We start from the raw sequence: 19502 nt of genomic DNA on the forward strand, positions 1-19502 counted from the left end.
CCCTCTTAAGAAATATTATATACTAGTTTTAAACTGATTTTGTTTCTTGAAATGGCTTAAATAATTTTATGGCTTGTTATATTTTTTCTGAATCTGTAGCACTGTAGCACTGTCCTCCTGTTGTTCATCAATTTGCTCAAGCGGGCCCAGTAATGTCTCCATTGTGACACTTGTTACTGTGTTTGGCATATAGAGTACGTCACGGGGAGCTTGCCAGGCTTTGCCCTGCGGGCGAGATAGTCTCAGTAGCTTGCTGGGCTCTCTGAGAGGGGCGGAGGAATCGAACTCGGGTCGGACATGTTGGCCGCTTGCAAGGCAAACGCCCTACCCGCTGTATAGCATTCTATTTCTGGCAATTTATAATAAAAATTATCCATTGTATATAATTTTTTAAAATAGTAGTTAGAACATACTTCATTATGTGGTTTAATAATTATGATATTCCAGTTTTATATACATGTGCAATATTATGTTTTTTAAAAGTATTCACTCTGACTTTTTTTGAAGCTTATGTGCTTTTGAATTTTAGGGGTGCCATCACTGGAAGAACTGATTTCAATATATTGCCACGGCAGGGGAATTGATTCTGTTCTTCCTAACTGGAATTTCTTTCTTGCCCTTTCATATTTTAAAATGGCTGGAATAGCACAGGTAAGTGGTGTGTGTGTGTGTGTGTGTGTGTGTGTGTGTGTGTGTGCGTGCGCGCGCGCACGCATGTGCGTGATGCTGGGTCTCACAGATAATTGTTTCTAATATGTGAGTTCATCATTGCTTTGGTGCCACACCCCTGTGGTGCTCAGGGGATAGTGCTAAGGATCGAACCCAGAGCCTTACACTCACAATGCAAGACTTTACCTCTGAGCTACATCTCAGCCCTAGTTAACAAATGTTTTGTAATCTTAAGCAGACATCACTAAAAGATTCCAACTCTTCCTTTGGTCATCAGGAAATCTTATATACCTTAGTGTGTGTGTGGTGGTGGTCATGGTGGTGGTGGGTGGGTGGGTGGGAGGGGCCTGGTGGTGCCGATTTGGCTCATCCCTATTAATACTCAGGACTTACTCCTAGCTCTGGGCTCAAGGACCACTCCCAGGTGTGTTCAGGACACTATATATAGTGCCAAGGATCGAGCTGAGGTCAGCAGCATGCATGCAAGTGCCTCACTCCTGTACTTTCTCTCCAGGCTGCTCTGTTCTTTCGTCATTATGTTTTTCTCCCTTCATCCTTTAATGGCTCTTTCTCCTTTAATGGTTCTAGGGTGAGATACAACAATCTTCACATACTATTTTTTTAAAGGAAATCTGTTTTGATCACTTTTTATTGAATTAACCATAAATAAGCAATATAAAAGAAATCACTCAGGGTCTGCTACTGGGGCAGGTTTGGGTGTTAGTTGGGAAAATAGGAAAGAATGGTGGTGGGAAGGTTTAACGGCGGTGGGATTGGTGCTGGAATCTTAAATGTAATAAATCTCTGTGAACAATTTTATAAGAATTAAATTTTTTTTGGAAAGTGAAAGCATAGACTCAATTGTGCCTCCATGGTAGAGCACTTTGATGGGTGCCAGTGACCCTATCCCCAGCACCACACAACCAAAGCAGAAGAGCAAATCAGTGAAAGCACGTTTTGCTGCACAACCTTTTCTCTTGACAAATTCTTATTCTACAAATTCTGGATTTATGTCTTACCTATGCCTGGCATTTGTCACTATGAAAAGCAAAATTACCTCAGGACAGAGAATACCAAACTGCTAAACACCAGAAAACGTTGCCAAGAGTATCTTTACCACCTGTGTTATCTCTAGCCCCAAGGCTTGGTATGTGTTATGATTAAAATGATTATGTATACCATAAACTACAGTGTGATAGCCATACACATTTTGTTCTAACTAGAAATACGAAATTGGAAATGATGGAAAGACTATTGGAGTGTTTTTATTGCATCAATAATTACATTGTAAATAATAAAAATCAGTTGGAGGTAGTGGGAGAAAGAAAAGTATGTTATGTTAGAAACACAAAGCATGGAGAGAGAGTTTCACCTTAATTAAAGGTTCAAACAAAATTCCCCTCCCTCTGCTAATTCAGGAGGAGGGTGATATCAAATGCCAGTTTGGTATCTGGTTCTTTTTTTTTTTAGTCTTTTTGGGTCACACCTGGTGATGCTCAGGGGTCAGTCCTGGTTCTGCACTCAGGAATTATTCCTGGTGGTGCTTGGGGGACCATATGGCATGCCGGGGATCAAATTTGGGTCGGCCGCATGCAAGGCAAAAGCCCTACCCGCTGTACAATCGCTCCAGCCCCATTTATCTGGTTCATTTGCAAGTAGGATTTGATTCTGCTGCAGTTCTGCTAATAAAAGAGTCTGATGAGGAGATGATACAGTCACTTCCCCCTGAAGGTAAATGGGAAAGAGTCATCTGATATCTGTCCAGGTGCTGTGGGACCTGTTTTGAGTCAGATCCATTTCATCCTGTTCCCAAGCGGCATCCTCTTTGCTCCTGAGGGGTAGCCACAGAGAAGGCTTGCTCAGAGCTTTCTCCTCATTGCTGATGCTGATCAGTGAGACCCTGCTCTTTCCTCATGGATGTTCAGGAAAGACCCTCTACTGTTTGCTAGAAAAGACCCACTCCACAGTCTACAAACACTCACCAGGGGGCTGGAGCGATAACACAGTGGCTACGGCGTTTGCCTTGCATGCGGCCGACCTGGCTTCAATTCTCAGCATCCCATATGGTACCCCCGAGCACCACCAGGAGAGATTCCTGAGTGCATGAGCCAGGAGTAACCCCTAAGCATCACCAGGTGTGACTCCCCCCCCCCAAAAAAAAACCCAAAAACGAACAAACAAAAAACTCTTACTCACCAGCCCAAAGTCTTCAAACTAAAGACAAACGAAGCTCAATCCATTCCCCTGCTTCATCCTTTATATAGTGATTTTTACTTCTTAGGTTATTCCTGGCACTATGCTGGGGGTGAGGTCACTCACAGGGTAGCACCTGGGAGTCCTGTGTGCAAAGTCTGTGCCTTGGCCCTGCTTCCGGCTGTAAGCCCCCTCCTACTCAGGCCGGGGTGTGCTTCTTGGGTGCAGACCCCCAGCATGGTGCCTGTCTCTGATAACCCTTTCCTGACGGTGTTGCAGATCTGCTGCTTTCTGAATGTAAGTACTGCATGAGCTTAGAGACCCAGAGAGCTGGGAAAAAGGAAAGACTGACGGGATACTTGCAAAACGGTTTCCACTGATGGTCACTCCTCTGAATTCATGAATCTCTAGGGCGTGTATAGTCGATATCTTCTGGGAAATAATGCATCCGAGAACAGCTTTCTGTTTGCCAGTATTGTGCAACCTCTGGCAGAAACCGGTTTGCAGCTCTCAAGAAGGTAAGCAGAACGGAGTGCTCACCCTACTCCAGCAGAGCCTAGATTTGGTCTGGAGAAGTTATCAACTTGGCAGATGGGGCGCAAGTTGGTTTTATTACTTATCCAGATTGCTGCTGCCAATCATAGTCCTTTCATGGGTTCATTTTTTTTAATGTTTGAATTTTATTTTAATGAATTTTTATTTACCATAATTGATTACATTGACTATTTCAACACCAATCCCACCACCATTATGCCTTCCCACCACCATTACTTTGAATTTTCCCACCACCACTCAAGCCTGCCTGCCACAGGCAGATGCTAGATCATTTATTTTGTATTGCTTGTTATGAATAGGCTGGAGCGATAGCACAATGGGTAGGGTGTTTGCCTTGCACGTGGCCGACACAGCTGACCCGCGTTCGATTCCTCTGCCCCTCTCAGAGAGCCCGGCAAGCTACTGAGAGTATCTTGCCCATACGGCAAAGCCTGGCAAGCTACCTGTGACGTATTTGATATGCCAAACACAGTAACAAGTCTCACAATGTTACTGGGCCCGCTCGAGCAAATCGATGAACAACGGGAGGACAGTGATAGTGACAGTTATGAATAGCACGAGAAAGTGGCCGCATGCTCCTGGAATTCTAAAATTTTAAATAATTGGAGTCCAGAGACATCTCTGCAGCGAGCTAATCAGTTCCAAGATTCATTTGTGAGTCTCTAGATCATGGCCATTAATGCACTTAAAATGGCACCTGGAGGCAGTTCGTGGGCGTGACAGCCAGGACCCCAAACAGGCGGGGAGATGAGAAGGAGCAGCCTGTCCCTGACCCCTTGGGACCTGGAATTTTCAGTCACTGGTCTCGTCATGGGTTCTTGTGTGTGATGGTTTTGGGCATCTTTGAAAGGCCTGAAAATAATAAATGCACCTCAAATATAAAGAAAGTGCCCTATTCCTAAATTCATGATTTCTTTTTTTCCTCCCCAACATGAATTATTAACTTCTTTTGGGTGGGGGAACTCCTTGCTGTGTTCAGGCTAGTGACTCCCAGCTGGCAGTGCTTGGGGACCCCAGGCTAACCTTGGTGGAGGTGGTGGGTGTCGGGGGAGGCCATCCCAGGGATGGGTTCTGGGGCCTGACGCATGCAAAGTGTGTTCAACCACTTGGTCCACATCGCCAGCATGCCTGGAATGTATAAACTGTTTTGGTTTCGGTTTTGGGCCATACCTGGTGGTACCCAGGGCTTCTGCCTCTGTACTCCGGGATCACTCTTGGCGAGGTCTGAGAGACCACATGAGGTACTGGGGGGTCAAACCTGGGTTGGCTGCGTGCAGGGCAGTCCCAGACGCTGCCACATTTTATGAAACTGTACCCAAACTTTCCACATGCGTCTTTGAAATCCCCACCCCTCTCTGTGGCACTCTGCCCAGCACATTCCCAGCTAAGTCATAACCTGTTGACTGATTTGTGCAAGAGGCTCTGTCTGGAAATTCTGCCTCTCCCATGAGAGGACAGGGCATAATGCGTACCATCCAATTTTTTACATGGACCCCAGTGATCCCCCCAACAGGCTAAAATTGCTCTTCATAATGATCCTTCTTAGCAAACTGTGCTATGTGTGTGCATGTGTGTGCATATGTGAGTATGTGTATCTGTGTGTACATGTATGAGTGTGTGTGTGTAGGGTTACAGTTGAACCCGGGGCCTCTTTTTTTAAAAATTTTTATTAGTGAAACACCATAAGGTACAGTTGTAGACTTACAAATTCTTGTGCATGGGTTTCGATTATACCATGATCGAGTACCCATCCCTCCACCAGTGCCCATTTAACACCACCACTGATCCCAGTATCTCTCCCACTCCCCATCACCCCTATTCCCCCTGCCTCTGTGGCAGGGCATTCCCTTTTGTTCTCTCTCTCTCCTTTTGGGTGCTGTGGTTTGCAAAAGAGGCATTGAGTGGCCATCATGTTTGGTCTATAGTCTACTTTCAGCATGCATCTCCCATCCTGGGAGGATCCTCCCAACACCCTTTACTTGGTGCTCCCTTCTCTATCTGAGCTGCCTTTTCCCTTAGCATGTGTGGCTGGCTTCCAAGCCATGGAGTGAACCTCCTGGTACTTATCTCAATTATTCTTGGATATTAGTCTCCTATTTTGTTACTTTATGTTCGAACCCGGGGCCTCTTACAGATGAGGGATGTGCTCTGTCATTGAACTACGTCCAAGGACCCCAAAGTGATCTTTAGAGGCTTTGTTCATAAAAACATCTAGCACTGGTATTTGTGAGGCTTATACTAAAAAGTTGCTAAATTTGTATTCAATTTTTTTTTGTATTCAATTTTTTTTGCTGCCAGTTTTTAAAATTGTTCTTTAGGGGAGCTTATCCCTGGCTCTGTGCTCAGGGTTTCCCAGTGTTTGGGAGACTGGACCATGCTATAGACCAAAGCTGGGCCTCTTGAATGAAAGCATGTGTTTTAATCCGCTGAGCTAGTATCCTCCCTACCATTTTTCAGATTCTAACAAGCTACTTCAGTGAAGACTGAAAACCACCATTGATTGAGATCATGCCTGACAGGCTCTCCTTAATAGTGTTTTTCTCTAATAATGATTCAGGCCTTCAAGTTTAATATTTAAAATAAAATGATTGTCCTTTCATTCCCTATATAAATATATGCATCTAAGGTAGAAAATCTTCACAATATGTTACTCCTGATGAGGGATATTTGGGAAGCTGGGCGAATATATTCATTATAAGACATTCTATTTCAAAAATCTATATTATTGTGACAATGATGGTTGGAAGGGATTGCTCTGGATGGGAGATGTGTGCTGAAAGTGGGTAAAGAATCATACGTGATGGCCTCTCAGTATCTGTATTGCAAACCATAATGCCCAAAAGGAGAGAGAGAGAGAGAGAGAGAGAGAGAGAGAGAGAGAGAGAGAGAGAGAGAGAGAGAGAGAGAGAGGAAAAGCACCTGTCATAGAGGCAGGCTGGAGTGACAGGAAGGATGGGGGGGGGGATATTGGTGTTGGAAATGTACACTAGTGGAGGGATGGGTGCTGGAACGTTGTTGCATGACCGAAAGCTGATCACAAAAGCTTTGTAACTGTATCTCACAGTGATTCAATTTTAAAAAATTATATTTTATTCAAAAATCTGCAATGATGACTGTGAACATCTGGGTTATTATTTTATTTATTTATTTTTTTTGTGAAGAACTTTCAGTACTGCCCTGACCCCACCCGACCCGGCCGGGCAGCTCTTCGGGCAGAGCAGGGCAGGCCAGGAAGTTCTTGGTCGGGTGAAGCACTTCATGACACAGCATATCCTCCCAGCTGAGCAGGTAAGGACTGTGCAGGCACCGCTGCTGATTCCCCTGTCACCCCGGGGATAGATCCTGAGCACATTCTGTCTGTGGCTCCCCCAAATACAAAAACAAACAAGCAAAAAGAAAAGACAGAACTCTGGTTCAATATGGGACAGTTTTCCCTCTGCCCCCAACCCCCCCCCCCCCAATTCCCCCAACTCTCACACCAACTTCACGGCACTTTTTTTTTTTTTGGCATTTTGGGTCACACTCGGCTTACTCCTGACTTTGCACTCAGGAATTACTCCTGGCGATGCTCAGGGGACCATATGGGATGCTGGGAATCGAACCTGGGTCTCCCGAGTGCAAGGCAAATGCCCTACCCGCTGTGCTATCACTCCAGCCCCTTTTCTGAGTTTGAGGATGGTATCTCTCTGACTTCTTAGAAGCTCCAAGAGCATTCTTTTTCTAGTATTTCCTCTTTCTTCATATGAGACTTCGGTTAAACTTTTTCAAAAACTTCTTTCACCGTTTGAACTTTCCTCCTCTTGATTTTCCATGACTCATTCTGAGTATTTGTTGTGTAGGGCGACACCTGGCAGTGCTGGCGAAGGGGGAAGAAGGGGGGTTCCCTGGGACCGTACAGTGCGGGGATAGAACATGGACTTCCTGCATGCAAAGAATGTGCAAGTCTTATGAGCGAAGCTTCCCTTAAAAAAGGATTTTTTAAATTTTGTTTTGGGGTCATCCCTGATTGTACTCAGGGCTTGCTCCTGGCTCTGTGCTCAGGGATCATTCCTGGCGGTGCTTAGGGGACCGGATGTGGTTCCAGGAATTGAACCTGGATCAGCTGAATGTACCTTATCCCTGTTATCTCTTTGACCCTACAAGAAAAGGCTTTATGAATTTTAAAAGTCAAGGGTCCCAGCGCATCCACCGCTCACCCATCCCAGGGCTCCCGCAAAACTCCACCGTCAGACTTTTGTTCCTGCACAGCTGTACATTACTAATTACTAAGGAAATTATCATTAGCATTGACCTGGCGTGTTTAGTTGTTCTACCCTGGACAGGTTTCTGTGGCCCTTTATTGGGCCCTCTTGCTAAATGCAGTGCTCCAATCTTTGTATAAAATTCTAGACATTGGGGCTGGAGTGATAGCACAGTGGGTAGGGCATTTGCCTTGCACGCAGCTGACCTGGGTTCAATTCCCAGCATCCCATATGGTCCTCTGAACACGGCCAGGAGTGATTCCTGAGGGCCAGGAGTAACCCCTGTGCATCGCCTGGTGTGATCCAAAAGGCAAAATAATAATAATAATAATAATAATAATAATAATAAAATGAAAATGATTCTAGACATTGAGGGTAGGAAAGATAGTATGGCTGGGAAGGCACTTGTCTTATGTGTGGCTGATAGCAGTTTGATCTCTGGGATGGCATATGTGCCTCCAAGCTCTGCCAGGAGTGATCCCTGAGTACAAAGCTAGAAATAGTCTCTGAGCACAACTGGATGTGACCCAAACCCTCTACCCCACCCCACGCCACCCCACCCCTGCCAAAGATTCTAGACATCAATGATCTAATATTGAGGCTGCTTAATTTCATCAGCAGCCAATGTCTATGATTTTTTTATACTTCTGTCTCGCTTTATAAAGAAAATTCTTGATCTGTAGCAGCTCAAAAGACTTCCTCTAAAATATGCTTACTTTAGGTACTGGCAATTTACAGCACTATTTATTTTGTATTAAGTTTAGCTAATGAACTTTTTTCCCCACTTCTATTACTTCAAGGAGGTAATTGAATTCTATGCTAAAAATGAAAATTCAGTGGACAAGTGGAGACCCCATTTTGTGATTGATAAACTTAAGGTAAGAAACATAAGAAAATGTTTAGAATTAAAAATATCTCTGTGAGCCGTTTTTGGCATCTTTGTTGTTGATCTTGTTCTCTCTGTAGAGCATAGTTGTGTCATCTTAGTGAATCTATAATAAGAAAATGAACGACAGAACATGTAGTATACCAACGAGTCAATACAGGGGGCAGAGCAATGTTACCGCAGGGAGGGCATTGGCCTTGTATGTGGCTGACCCAGATTTGATCTCTGATATCTGACATGGTCCGCTGAGCACCACCAGGAGTGATTACTGAGTGCAGGAACCAGGAGTAACCCCCGAGCAGCACTGGGTGTGACCCCAAAACAAAGCAAAAGAACAAATGAGTCAGTGCGTTTTTATACATGGCCTGGGATGGAGGTAGCCCCTGTGGCTGCTCAAGGGACAAATGCATTTATCAACATTACCAGATCCCCCATGTCTCTATGTGAGAGTCAGTCTGCTCTACAGGGACTCCGTTCTCATTTCATGTTTCCAAAACCTTAACGATCACCCACATTGTATGCTGCATTGCTCAAAATAGGGTCATTGGCATAATTGCATGCAAACATGGGAAGATTGCATAATAGCTATACTTCGACTAGAAGTAATCAAATAAGAAAATTCTGGTTTTCAGCCAAGTGTAAGGAAAGCTGGAGAAAAGTCATGCCTTTGACAAGAAACTGTTGGTTTATAATGAAGTCGTGACTCCTTGTCATGAATACTCTCAGGCCCAGGGAAATAAATAACTTCATATGTGTGTAGCTATTAAAAAGGATGTGAGGTCACGATTAACGATCACCTCTGGCCTATTCTCCACATCCACAGGAAATGGCCAAAGCTGAGGGCCTCTGGAACCTGTTCTTGCCAGCTGTCAGTGGACTCAGTCAGGTGGACTATGCTTTGATCGCTGAAGAAACCGGAAAATGCTTTTTCGCTCCAGAGGTCTTTAACTGCCAAGCACCAGGTATGATGCAATTTAAAAACCAACTTTCTGTGATAATTTCAGCAATGTTTACATTTTCTCTCTCTTTTTTTTAATGAGAGGAAGTTTTTCCAAACAGAGTAACTGAGTTATAACTGTGTCTATAATTGCACTATTTCTGTGACTTGGATTGGGGAGAGAGAACAGAGGTTAAGGCATTTAATGTGCAGCCACCCTGGTTTCCTCCAGAGCACAGAGCTGAGAGTAGACCCTAAGAACCACCTGCTGTAGGGCACCCTCCTTGGCCATCAAAGCAGAGCATTTGTGAACTTGCACAAAACGGGATGGTAATATAAGATAGCAGTTTCCTGATGGAGTATTGGGGATTTCTATGACCGACTGTAATAAGCAGAGTGCCATTTTTTTTTTAGTTAGATTGATTGTCTTTTGATTTACCTATTCACCAATTGGTTCTCTATTGTGTCCCAAGCATTAGGTTTTGGGATTATTAAGAAATAAAATATACAAAGCTCTCTAGTAGAAGAAGAAAGAATGACAAATAAGTAAATTCTGTGATTTCTTTTATTTCTCTCATTTTTGGTTTCTTTTGGGGGTGGGGTTTAGAGACCCTTGGTGATGCTGAGGCTACTCCAGGTTTGGTGTCAGAGGTTACTCCCCACTATGCTTAGGGGACCATAGTGTCCGGCTGGAACCCAACCTTCTCTGTGCAAAGCATGCAGTCCGGCTCAGATGTCTCTCCCCTACCCCATTGCTGATTGGTGTTTGTTTGGGGGCCACACCTGGCAGTACTTAGGGGTGACCCCTGGTGGTGCTTGGGAGACTGTATGTGGTGCCAGATTTCAAACCAGGGTTGACAGTCTGCAAGGCAAGCGCCTTACCCCCTGTACTATCTCTCCAGTCCTGTCTTAGTCTTTTTAAGTTACTCTCAGTGGTTCTGAGGCTGCCCATTGAGGACTAGCATAGACCATAGAATGCTGGACACGACATCCCAGACTGAAGACACATCAGTGGTGTCTTGTGTGCTATTGTATGATCTGGTATCCTGGCGCCAACTCCTTCCCAGAAGAGGTCATGTTGGTCGAAACTGCTAAAGGCAAGATGCTGTAGTTTTTAAAATTTGTTATTTTTTGGTAGAGTATCTCACCAGCACAGCAAAGCCTGGCAAGCTCCCCGTGATGTATTCAATATGCCAAACACAGTAACAACAAATCTCACAATGGAAAAGTTATAGGGTCCGCTTGAGCAAACCGATGAACAACGGGAAGACAGTGCTACGGTGCTACAGTTATTTTTCAAAACATTTTTTATTGGGTCACTGTGAGGTAGACCTTACAAAGCTGTTCATGATTGGATTTCAGTCATGCAGTGTTCCAACACCCATCCTCCCACCAGTGTACATTTCCCAGCACCAATGTCCCCAGTTTCTCTCCTATAACCCTCCACCCCTCTACCCCTGCCTGCCTCCATAGAGGTGGCAAGCACTTTTCTTCTCTCTCTCTCTTTCTCTTTCTCTCTCTCCTCTTTTGAGCATTGTGGTTTGCAATATTGATACTGAAAGCTTATCAAGAATATCCCTGTACCTACTTTTAACCCTCGGATCTTGTCCGGCGTGATCATTCTCAACTATTATCGTCATACTGGTCTCTTTTCTATCTTCACTCCACACACACACACCCTTCACTCCACACACACTTGTGGTTAGTTCCAACCATTGATGAATCCTTCGAACCCCTGTTTTCCCTGGCCATGAATATCAATCTTCTACTATACATTATTTTTGTATATCACAAATGAATGCAGTCATTCTGTTTCTGTCCCTCTCCTTCTAACTCATTTCACTCAGCATGATACTCTCCATGTCCATCCATTTAAAGGCAAATTTCATGACTTTATTTTTCCTACCAGCTGAAGATGCTGGATCTTTGATAGAAAAAGTCAATATGGTCGTGTGGCTAAGTGGTTCCATACTGGACTTAGACTGTCGGATGTTTAGAGAGATTCATAGACTTCATTTTTCATGTACTCTTAGATACTGGGATTTGGTTGCTGTATTTAGGGACAGAGCAGTAGGCTGCTAGGTCAACTTAATAGAAATGGAAAAAGTTACTACTAGGAGGAGAAAATCTGGGACAGAGGTGAAGCAGAGAGAAAGTGATGAGCATCTGTGTCCAGAGCTGTGGTGTATCCCTGTGTCCTTGGGAAAGTTTCTCCTCCAGCTGTTTACCAAGAGCACCAGTGTTGGGGAAGTTGGATCTACGGTAACGATGATTTCCTTTACCCCTAAACTTCCCACACTGGGACTGGGAGTGGCCAGTCCTGTCCTCCCTCTTATTATGTGATGTTTCTTTTCTCCTTGAGTAAGAAAAGATTCAATTCCGCCCTGTCTTAAAAGAAACTTCCTGTGGGGGAGAAGGAACAAGGGGGCAGTATGGGAGGATTATGGGCTCTCTGGTTCTGCAAGTATAAAACAATAATATGGGAAACTGCATGATCTCAATACACATAAGGAAAAAGGAAAAATAAGTTACCAGAAGGTAGAATAAATAAAGTTAAATGGGGCCCTGAGCAATAGTACAGCGGGTAGGGCATCTGCCTTGCATGCGGCTGACCTGGATTCGATCCTCCGCATCCCATATGGTCCCCTGAGCACCTCCAGGAGTAACTTCTGAGTGCAGAGCCAGGAGTAACTCCTGAGCATTACCAGGTGTGACCCAAAAACAAACAAACAAACAAAATAGATAAAGTTACATGAGTTTATCTGTATTAATAATAAAAAAAACTACTAGTAGTAACTATTATGACTAGTAAGGGAAACAGTGCATTCACTTTTCTCCCATTGAGTCCAGTCTTATTTATGCTATTTTGATCTAGTCTAGTTTTTAGAGATAGTTTATTAAGTCGCGTTCAGCTCCTATGAATGGGTCATAAAATGAAAGATAATGCTTAAGGGCTCGAGAGGTCGTACAGCGGGGAAACCCCTTACCTTGCATGCTGTTCACCTGGTATTCTGTTCACCACATATGGACCCCCAAGCTCCACCACGAATGATACTTGAGCACAGAGCCAGGAAGAAGCCCTGAGCACCACTGGGTATGACCAACACACACACACACACACACACACACACACACACACACACACACGGACCTTTTTCCCATTAAAAACCTGTTTTCATGATCCCAGAGACTCGGGAGCAAATCTCAGAACCCAGCAGGTTTTGGCAGAAATCCCTCCAGATTTAAGTGTTAAAATTTTGGAATTTCAAAATCACACAGCCACTACTGCAGCCACACGACATCATGTTATTCATAACCAGCAATAGAAAACAAATTGTCTACTGTTGCCTTTTCAGCAGATCTGAGTGTTGGGGTAAAATCTCAAATAATAATGGTGGGTCTGGTGTCAAACTATTGAATATGATCAAAGTAGAGAGAGACTAATGTGGAAATCATCTGCCCCACAGGTAGGGGGAGGGTGTGGGATGGGGCTATACTGGGGTTGTTGGGGGTGGAGAATGGGCACTGTGAAGGTATGGGTGTTTCATTGTATGACCGAGACTTAGACCTGAAAGCTTTGTAACTGCTCTCACGGTGATTCAATAAATAAAATTATAAAAAATGAAAGAGAACAGCACAGAGTCTCCTGCTCCTGCGCCTGGCTGTCCTCGCCGGGGCCCCTTGGAGGGGAGTGGGTTGAATTTTCCTCCCTGCCCCGACCAGGGCTCCAGCAGCCGAAGACCTCCAGAACCAGCCACCACCATGCTGAGACCACTCTCCGCACACACGAAGGTACCGGCAGAGGAACAAGACACGCGGGTCCCGGGGCTGAGATCTCCACGCCTACTCGGATCGGGGCTGAGCATCCTCCACCCAGATCCTCCAAATTCCAGTAGGCGGGGCTCACACCCACCAACTGGCCCCCTGGCGCCATGTAATCCCATCAACGGCCAAGACTCAGAGGCTATAAAACCCAGCTCGCGGAAGCGCGCGGGCGCGTGGCATCTTATCATCTCATTCCTACTTGGACAAACTGGCAGGCTACCGAATGTAGCCTGCCCACACGGCAGGGTCTGGCAAACTCCCCGTGGCGTACCCAATATGCCAAATACCAATAACAATGAAGGGTCTCATTCTCCTAACTCTGAAAGAGCCTTGAATATGGCACTTTTTAAAAAAATCTCAGGGCTAGGACGAAGGAGATATTACTGGGGTCTGCTCGAGGCAATCGACGAATAACAGGGTGGTTGTGGTTGTTGATAAAAAATGAAAAAAAAAATAGTAGGGTGGAGTTCATGCACAATTCAATCAGCTAATCAGTGGCTGAATAAATATCAGTACTCCTACATAAAAAAAAAATTGTTTTCAAATTTTCCAGTGATACCTTTAAAATAAAAATGGCTATTGGGCAGAGGGTGCAGTAGAGAGATGATACAAGGGTTAAAGTACACACCTTGCTGACCTGGCTCACCCATTTCACTCTCTGCCACCCAACTGTCCCAGAGCACTGCTGGGTGTGGCCCTAGGTGGTCCCGAGCACTGCCATGGTTGCCCAGCTGATCCCGGGCACTGCAGGGCCTGCACAGTACCATAGACTCAGGCCCTGTGTTAGGCACACGGCCAGTGGTCTGGGAATCGTGGAGAGGAACTCCAGGGCCACTGAGCTGTGCTCGGGAGGCCTCCAAAATCGACGAGAATGAAATTCCTATCTCTGCTCTTTCAGTGTACAATATCGTATGAGTTACTGAAGAGTAAATGGGAAGACTTGTTGTCTTCCCCATAAACATTCTTAACTCTTTGGGGAATGATTTATGTGACCATGGTAGAATTCATCTTTCACACTCAGGAGGCTGCAGGGGCCTGGCACGGCATCGGCTGCCGTCTCTGCTGTGGAATGGCCCCACGCCCCACACCCCATGCCCCACGCCCCAGCTACAAGCCTGCACCCAGAGCAAACGCCGTGTTTCTGCTCAGCTCCTCACGTCTCGGTGCCCGAGGAGAGAAGCTGACCATTTTTTTTTGTTGTTGTTTTTGGGTCACACTCGGCGATGCCAAAGGTTCCTCCTGGCTCTGCACTCAGGAATTACTCCTGGCGGTGCTCAGGGGACCACATGGGATGCTTGGAATAAAATCCAGGTTGGATGCGTGTAAGGCAAACGCCCTACCCTCTGTGCTGTCGCTCCAGCCCCATAGGCTGACCAAATTTTGAACCAAGAAAATGCACTCACCTGACCAACGAAGTCATTCCCACTATTTGGTGTCATTGGAAAACTTCTGAAATTTTGAAACTAGAGTAAAACCTCGGATCCAATGTGAAAACTGTATTCCCAGGTCAAATAGAGAAAAAGGGATAGACCTGCAAACCCTGTTCTGAACATTTTTTTTCTTTTCCCTCCTCCCCTCCTTCCTCCCTTCCTCTTTACTCCCCCCCCTCCCCTCCCTTTACCTCACTGTTTTGGGCCATACCTAGCAGTGTGGAGGGGACCATATGCAGTACCAGGATAAACCTGCTATGCTATTTCCCTGGCCCAGTTCTTCTGTGTTTTATTTATTTATTTGTTTGTTTATTTTTTGCTTTTTGGGTCATACCTGGCCGATGCACAGGGATCACTCCTGGCTCTGCACTCAGGAACTACCCCTGGCGGTGCTCAGGGGACCATATGGGATGCTGAGAATCGAACCCGGTCAGATGAGTGCAAGGCAAATGCCCTACCCACTGTGCTATTGCTCCAGCCCCTCTTTTGTGTTTTATTTTGGGGCCACATCGTCAGTGTTGAAGGCTTACTCCTGATTCTGTTCTCAGGGATCTGTCCCTTAAAAAAAAAAAGTTGGGGCCAGAGATCCAGCTCAGTGGTAGGGCACATGCCTTGGACCTGAACCCCCCCCCCACCTCTCCTCCTTCTGCACCCGTCCATGCACATAAGAACATCTGGAAGAACTTAGGTGTTATTTATTCCTTGCTGCTGTGCATGTCGAGGTCTTATTTCCCTTCTTGCTCTTTGCCTTTAGAGAACTAAATTAGCTTAAGAAAAATGATCACCCCATGTGCTTTCTGTCGGGGGGCTCCAAGTCATACCACTTTGGAAGCAAGTCTGCACGGGTGACAGAGTGCAGGAATGACAGCCGTCACCACAGTAAAGGCTCCGGTCTCGGGGGTCACTCTGGGCAGGGCTTGAGGCTTGAACCCAGGTGGCCCCACTCAAGGCAAGCACCCTGCCCACTGTGCTGTCTCTCCACCCCCCAATTCCAGTTTTAAATAGAAACATTTTTGTTCGGGGTTGGGTTTGGCGGCCACCCCTGCCTATGCCCAAGGGCTTCTCCCTCTTGGCACCTGAGGCTCTCTTCTGACAGTGCTCGGGGGATCTGGATGTGCCAAGGATAGAACCCGGGCCTCCTGCATTCAGAGCATGCGCTCAGCCCCATTGAGTTATCTCCCTGTCCTCTGGAAAATATTTTTGTCTAAGTAATTTATCTGGGCTTTCCTCCCTAGCCTCAGACTCTCAGAGCAAACTGTTAACTTTCAGAAAAACATTACTCATTATTTAACCTCATTTGAACCATAAGAAACAGTGAATTTTAAACAAACAAATACAAAGAGTTTTATTAATTATAACTTAGGACTCATTTTATCCAATAGAATTCTAAGCTTATGTTAATCTCCTTGAAATCCTGTAATTTTTTTTTTTTTTGCCTTTTTGAGTCACACCCAGCAATGCTCAGGGGTCAGTCCTGGCTCTGCACTCAGGAACCTCTCCTGGTGGTGCTCAGGGGACCATATGGTATGCAGGGGATCGAATCCGGGTCGGCCGCGTGCAAGGCAAACACCCTACCCTCTGTGCTATCGCTCCGGCCCCAATCCTGTATGTTTTTAATGTAACGTTGGCTCTGTTGAATGTCTGAACAGAGTACAAACATACTAATTTTGGCTTAACTCAATGTCTGTAGGCATTTTCGTGTCTATCCTTAAAGTTGTTGCGATATTGAAAACTTCTTTGAAATCTTCGAGTCATTGATACTCAAGGGAAAAAACATCTTTTAGATGGTATATTTAGAAATTTGATGGGAAATGCCTAAAAGGGGGAGGGGGGAGGGAGAGAAAGAAGAAAAGTATCTGCTGTAGAGTCAGGGTGGGATATGGGGGGTGGCGAGAGGGAACCCAGGGACATTGGTGGTGGGAAATGTACACTGGTGAAGGGACAGGTGTTGGAACATTGTATGACTGACACCCAATCATGAACAACTTTGTAACTCACAGTGGTTCAATGAAAATAAATAAATAAATAATACACATATACAATGAATTGGATGAAAGAGATAGTACTGGAGAGATGGTACAGCAGGTAGGGCACTTGCCTTGTATGCAGCTGACCTGGGTTCGAGCCCCGGCATCCCATATGGTTCCCTGAACCTGCCCAGAGGGATTCCTTAGTGCAGAGTCAGGAGCAAGCCCCGAGTACTGTTTGATGTGGCTCAAAAACCAGAATAAAAGAAGGAAAAAGATATTTAATGTGAATAAAATTTGGAGGAAGACACCCAGAGCCTTTGCTCTGTGGCAGACACAAAAACATCTTCCCTGGAGGATCCTTCAGAGTGTCAGGTCCTGCGAGTTCTCCTAGGGAGGGGCTTGCTCTCAAGTCTCCCGTGTCACTTGCGTCCCTGCACCGGGATACTGTGCTCTGCATCTTGAGCTGTGACTTTGCGCTTTTTCCAGATGGTCTAGAGCACACAAAGTAAGCGCAACACCAGAGGCCAAGGGACAGTCCTACCTGTCGCGGGAGCTCAGTCAGGAAGGTATTAAGCAGTGGCTCCTTGAGAGAAATTTACTTGGGAATGAAGGAATGAAGGATAATTTCACCAGAGGGTAGACCTGGCCCAAGGAAACTCCTCAGAATCAGAAAGCATGGGATGCCTGGGAGAAACAGCAGCTTGACTTCCGGGTGGGTGTCTCAGTGGGCCGGGCCATGTGAGTTGTCCTCCAGGAGTCGGTTGTTGCCTGTGAGAAGTGCCTTTGACAGCAGCCGGCGGGGTTAGCCTGGACGTCGCTTCCCTTAGTCTCGGTTGAGTTTGATCTCAGTCAGCCAAATTGCACTGGGACAAACGGGCAAGAGAGTCTGTGATTCCCAGCAGGTTGGACACATACCCAAAACCGTGTCACCACTCACCGTCATTGGCTTAACAACATAACAAATTGTTGTGATTTGTTTGTTTTTGGTGAAGCGATAAAGTTTTTATTGAAATGTTTTAGAAAGACGTTTAGAGAGTTTACAAATTTTTAGAAGGATTTAGAAAGGTGTGAGGAGAGAGAGAGAGAGAGAGAGAGAGAGAGAGAGAGAGAGAGAGAGAGAGAGAGAGAGAGACGGAGAGGGAGGGAGAGAGAGAGAGACGGAGAGGGAGAGAGAGAGGGAGAGAGAGAGGGAGGGAGAAGTACACGTTCAAGAGAGAACACAGGCTTCTCCAGAGCAGACAGAGGTGGATGTCCACAGAGACACATGTGCATGGACTTGCGAAGCCCCACCACTGAGGATTCCTCCTGGTTCTGTGTTTCTCATACTCTCGGTATCCAACAATTGCTTTGGAAAGTCGTGTGGCATCCTCTCTTTGTGCAGCCTGCAGGTAAGGGAAAAGAATCGAAAATGCAAAAGCCTTTTTTCTTGTGATGCAGACACGGGGAACATGGAGGTGCTCCACCTGTACGGAAACCAGGCGCAGAAGCAGCAGTGGCTGGAACCTCTTCTCCAAGGAAGCATCTCCTCTTGCTTCTGCATGACAGGTGAAAGCCCACCCCATCCCCAGCGCTGGGGAGGATCCGGGGGCACATGGGAGGAGGATTCGAGGTTCAGACACATCTGTCCCTGGCCAGAAAGGTGACTGTTATTAATATGAGACTGACACCCAAGGACAGTAGACACAAGGGCCAGGAAGATTGCTCCATGGTTGGGAGCCTGCCTCACGAACTGGGGGAGAAGGCAGCTGGGATAGAGAAGGGATCACTAATGCTTGGAGGAGGGGCTGGAGCGATAGCACAGTGGGTAAGGCGTTTGCCTTGCATGTGGCCGACCTGGGTTCGATTCCCAGCATCCTATATGGTCCCCTGAGTACTGCCAGGAGTGATTCCTGAGTGCACGAGCCAGAGGTAACTCCTGTGCATCACTGGGTGTGACCCAAAAAGCCAAAAAGAAAATGGTTGGAGGAATTGTTCGGGATGGGAGACGTGTGCTGAAAGTAGAGAAAGGACCAAATGTGATAGCCTCTCAGTATCTATATTGCAAACCATAATGCCCCAAAATAGAGAGAGAGAGAGTATGGGCGAAATTGTCTGTCATAGAGGCAGGAGGAAGATTGGGAAGGGGGGATATACTGGGGACATTGGTAGTGGGGAACATGCACTGTTGGAGGAATGGGTGTTTGATTATTGAAACTCAAACATGAAAGTTTTGTAACTTTATCTCATGGTGTCTTTCTCTCAAGACCTCTTTTTATGACATCTTATTATCTCATTTCTACTTTGGACAAACTTGCAGGCTATCGAATGTAGCCTGCCCACAGGGCAGAGTCTGGCAAACTCCCCGTGGCGTACCCAATATGCCAAATACCAGTAACAATGATGGATCTCATTCTCCTAAAGAGCCTTGAATATAATCTCAGGGCTAGGATGAAAGAGACGTTACTGGGGCCTGCTCGAGGCAATCGACGAATAACAGGATGATGAATGAAATGAATGAAATCTCATGGTGATTCAATAAGAAAAGCTTTCAAAAAACAAACAAACAAACAAACAAAGAAAGGTAACTGTTCTGAGTCCACTTTTAAATGTTGTCCTTAGAGCTCAGACTTGTGCAAGAGCAGAAGGACCCTTTTGTTTTTCTCCTTTAAAACTCCATGAGCTGGGCCGGAGCATTAGTATAGTGGGGAGGGCGCTGGCTTTGCATGTGGCTGACCTGAGTTAGATCCCTGGCACCATACAGGGTCTTTCGAGGCTGCCAGGAGTGATTCCTGAGCACAGATCTAGGAACAAACCCTA

The 19502-nt window shown here is 45.8% G+C and overlaps 1 protein-coding gene across 1 annotated transcript in view; it reads left to right on the forward strand.

The window, feature by feature from the left end:
- ACAD11 (acyl-CoA dehydrogenase family member 11) overlaps positions 1–19502 on the forward strand; it is a 92803-nt gene that overhangs the window by 24061 nt on the left and 49240 nt on the right. Inside the window, exons 7-12 of the mRNA XM_056129670.1 lie at positions 530–651; positions 3274–3380; positions 6579–6705; positions 8459–8536; positions 9368–9506; positions 18144–18251. Of these exons, the coding sequence (XP_055985645.1) occupies positions 530–651; positions 3274–3380; positions 6579–6705; positions 8459–8536; positions 9368–9506; positions 18144–18251 (681 nt within the window). The remainder of the gene's footprint in view (positions 1–529; positions 652–3273; positions 3381–6578; positions 6706–8458; positions 8537–9367; positions 9507–18143; positions 18252–19502) is intronic.

The sequence above is a fragment of the Sorex fumeus genome, unplaced genomic scaffold (genome assembly GCF_029834395.1).
Source record: "Sorex fumeus unplaced genomic scaffold, SorFum_2.1 ptg000072l, whole genome shotgun sequence".
Taxonomy (NCBI): domain Eukaryota; kingdom Metazoa; phylum Chordata; class Mammalia; order Eulipotyphla; family Soricidae; genus Sorex; species Sorex fumeus.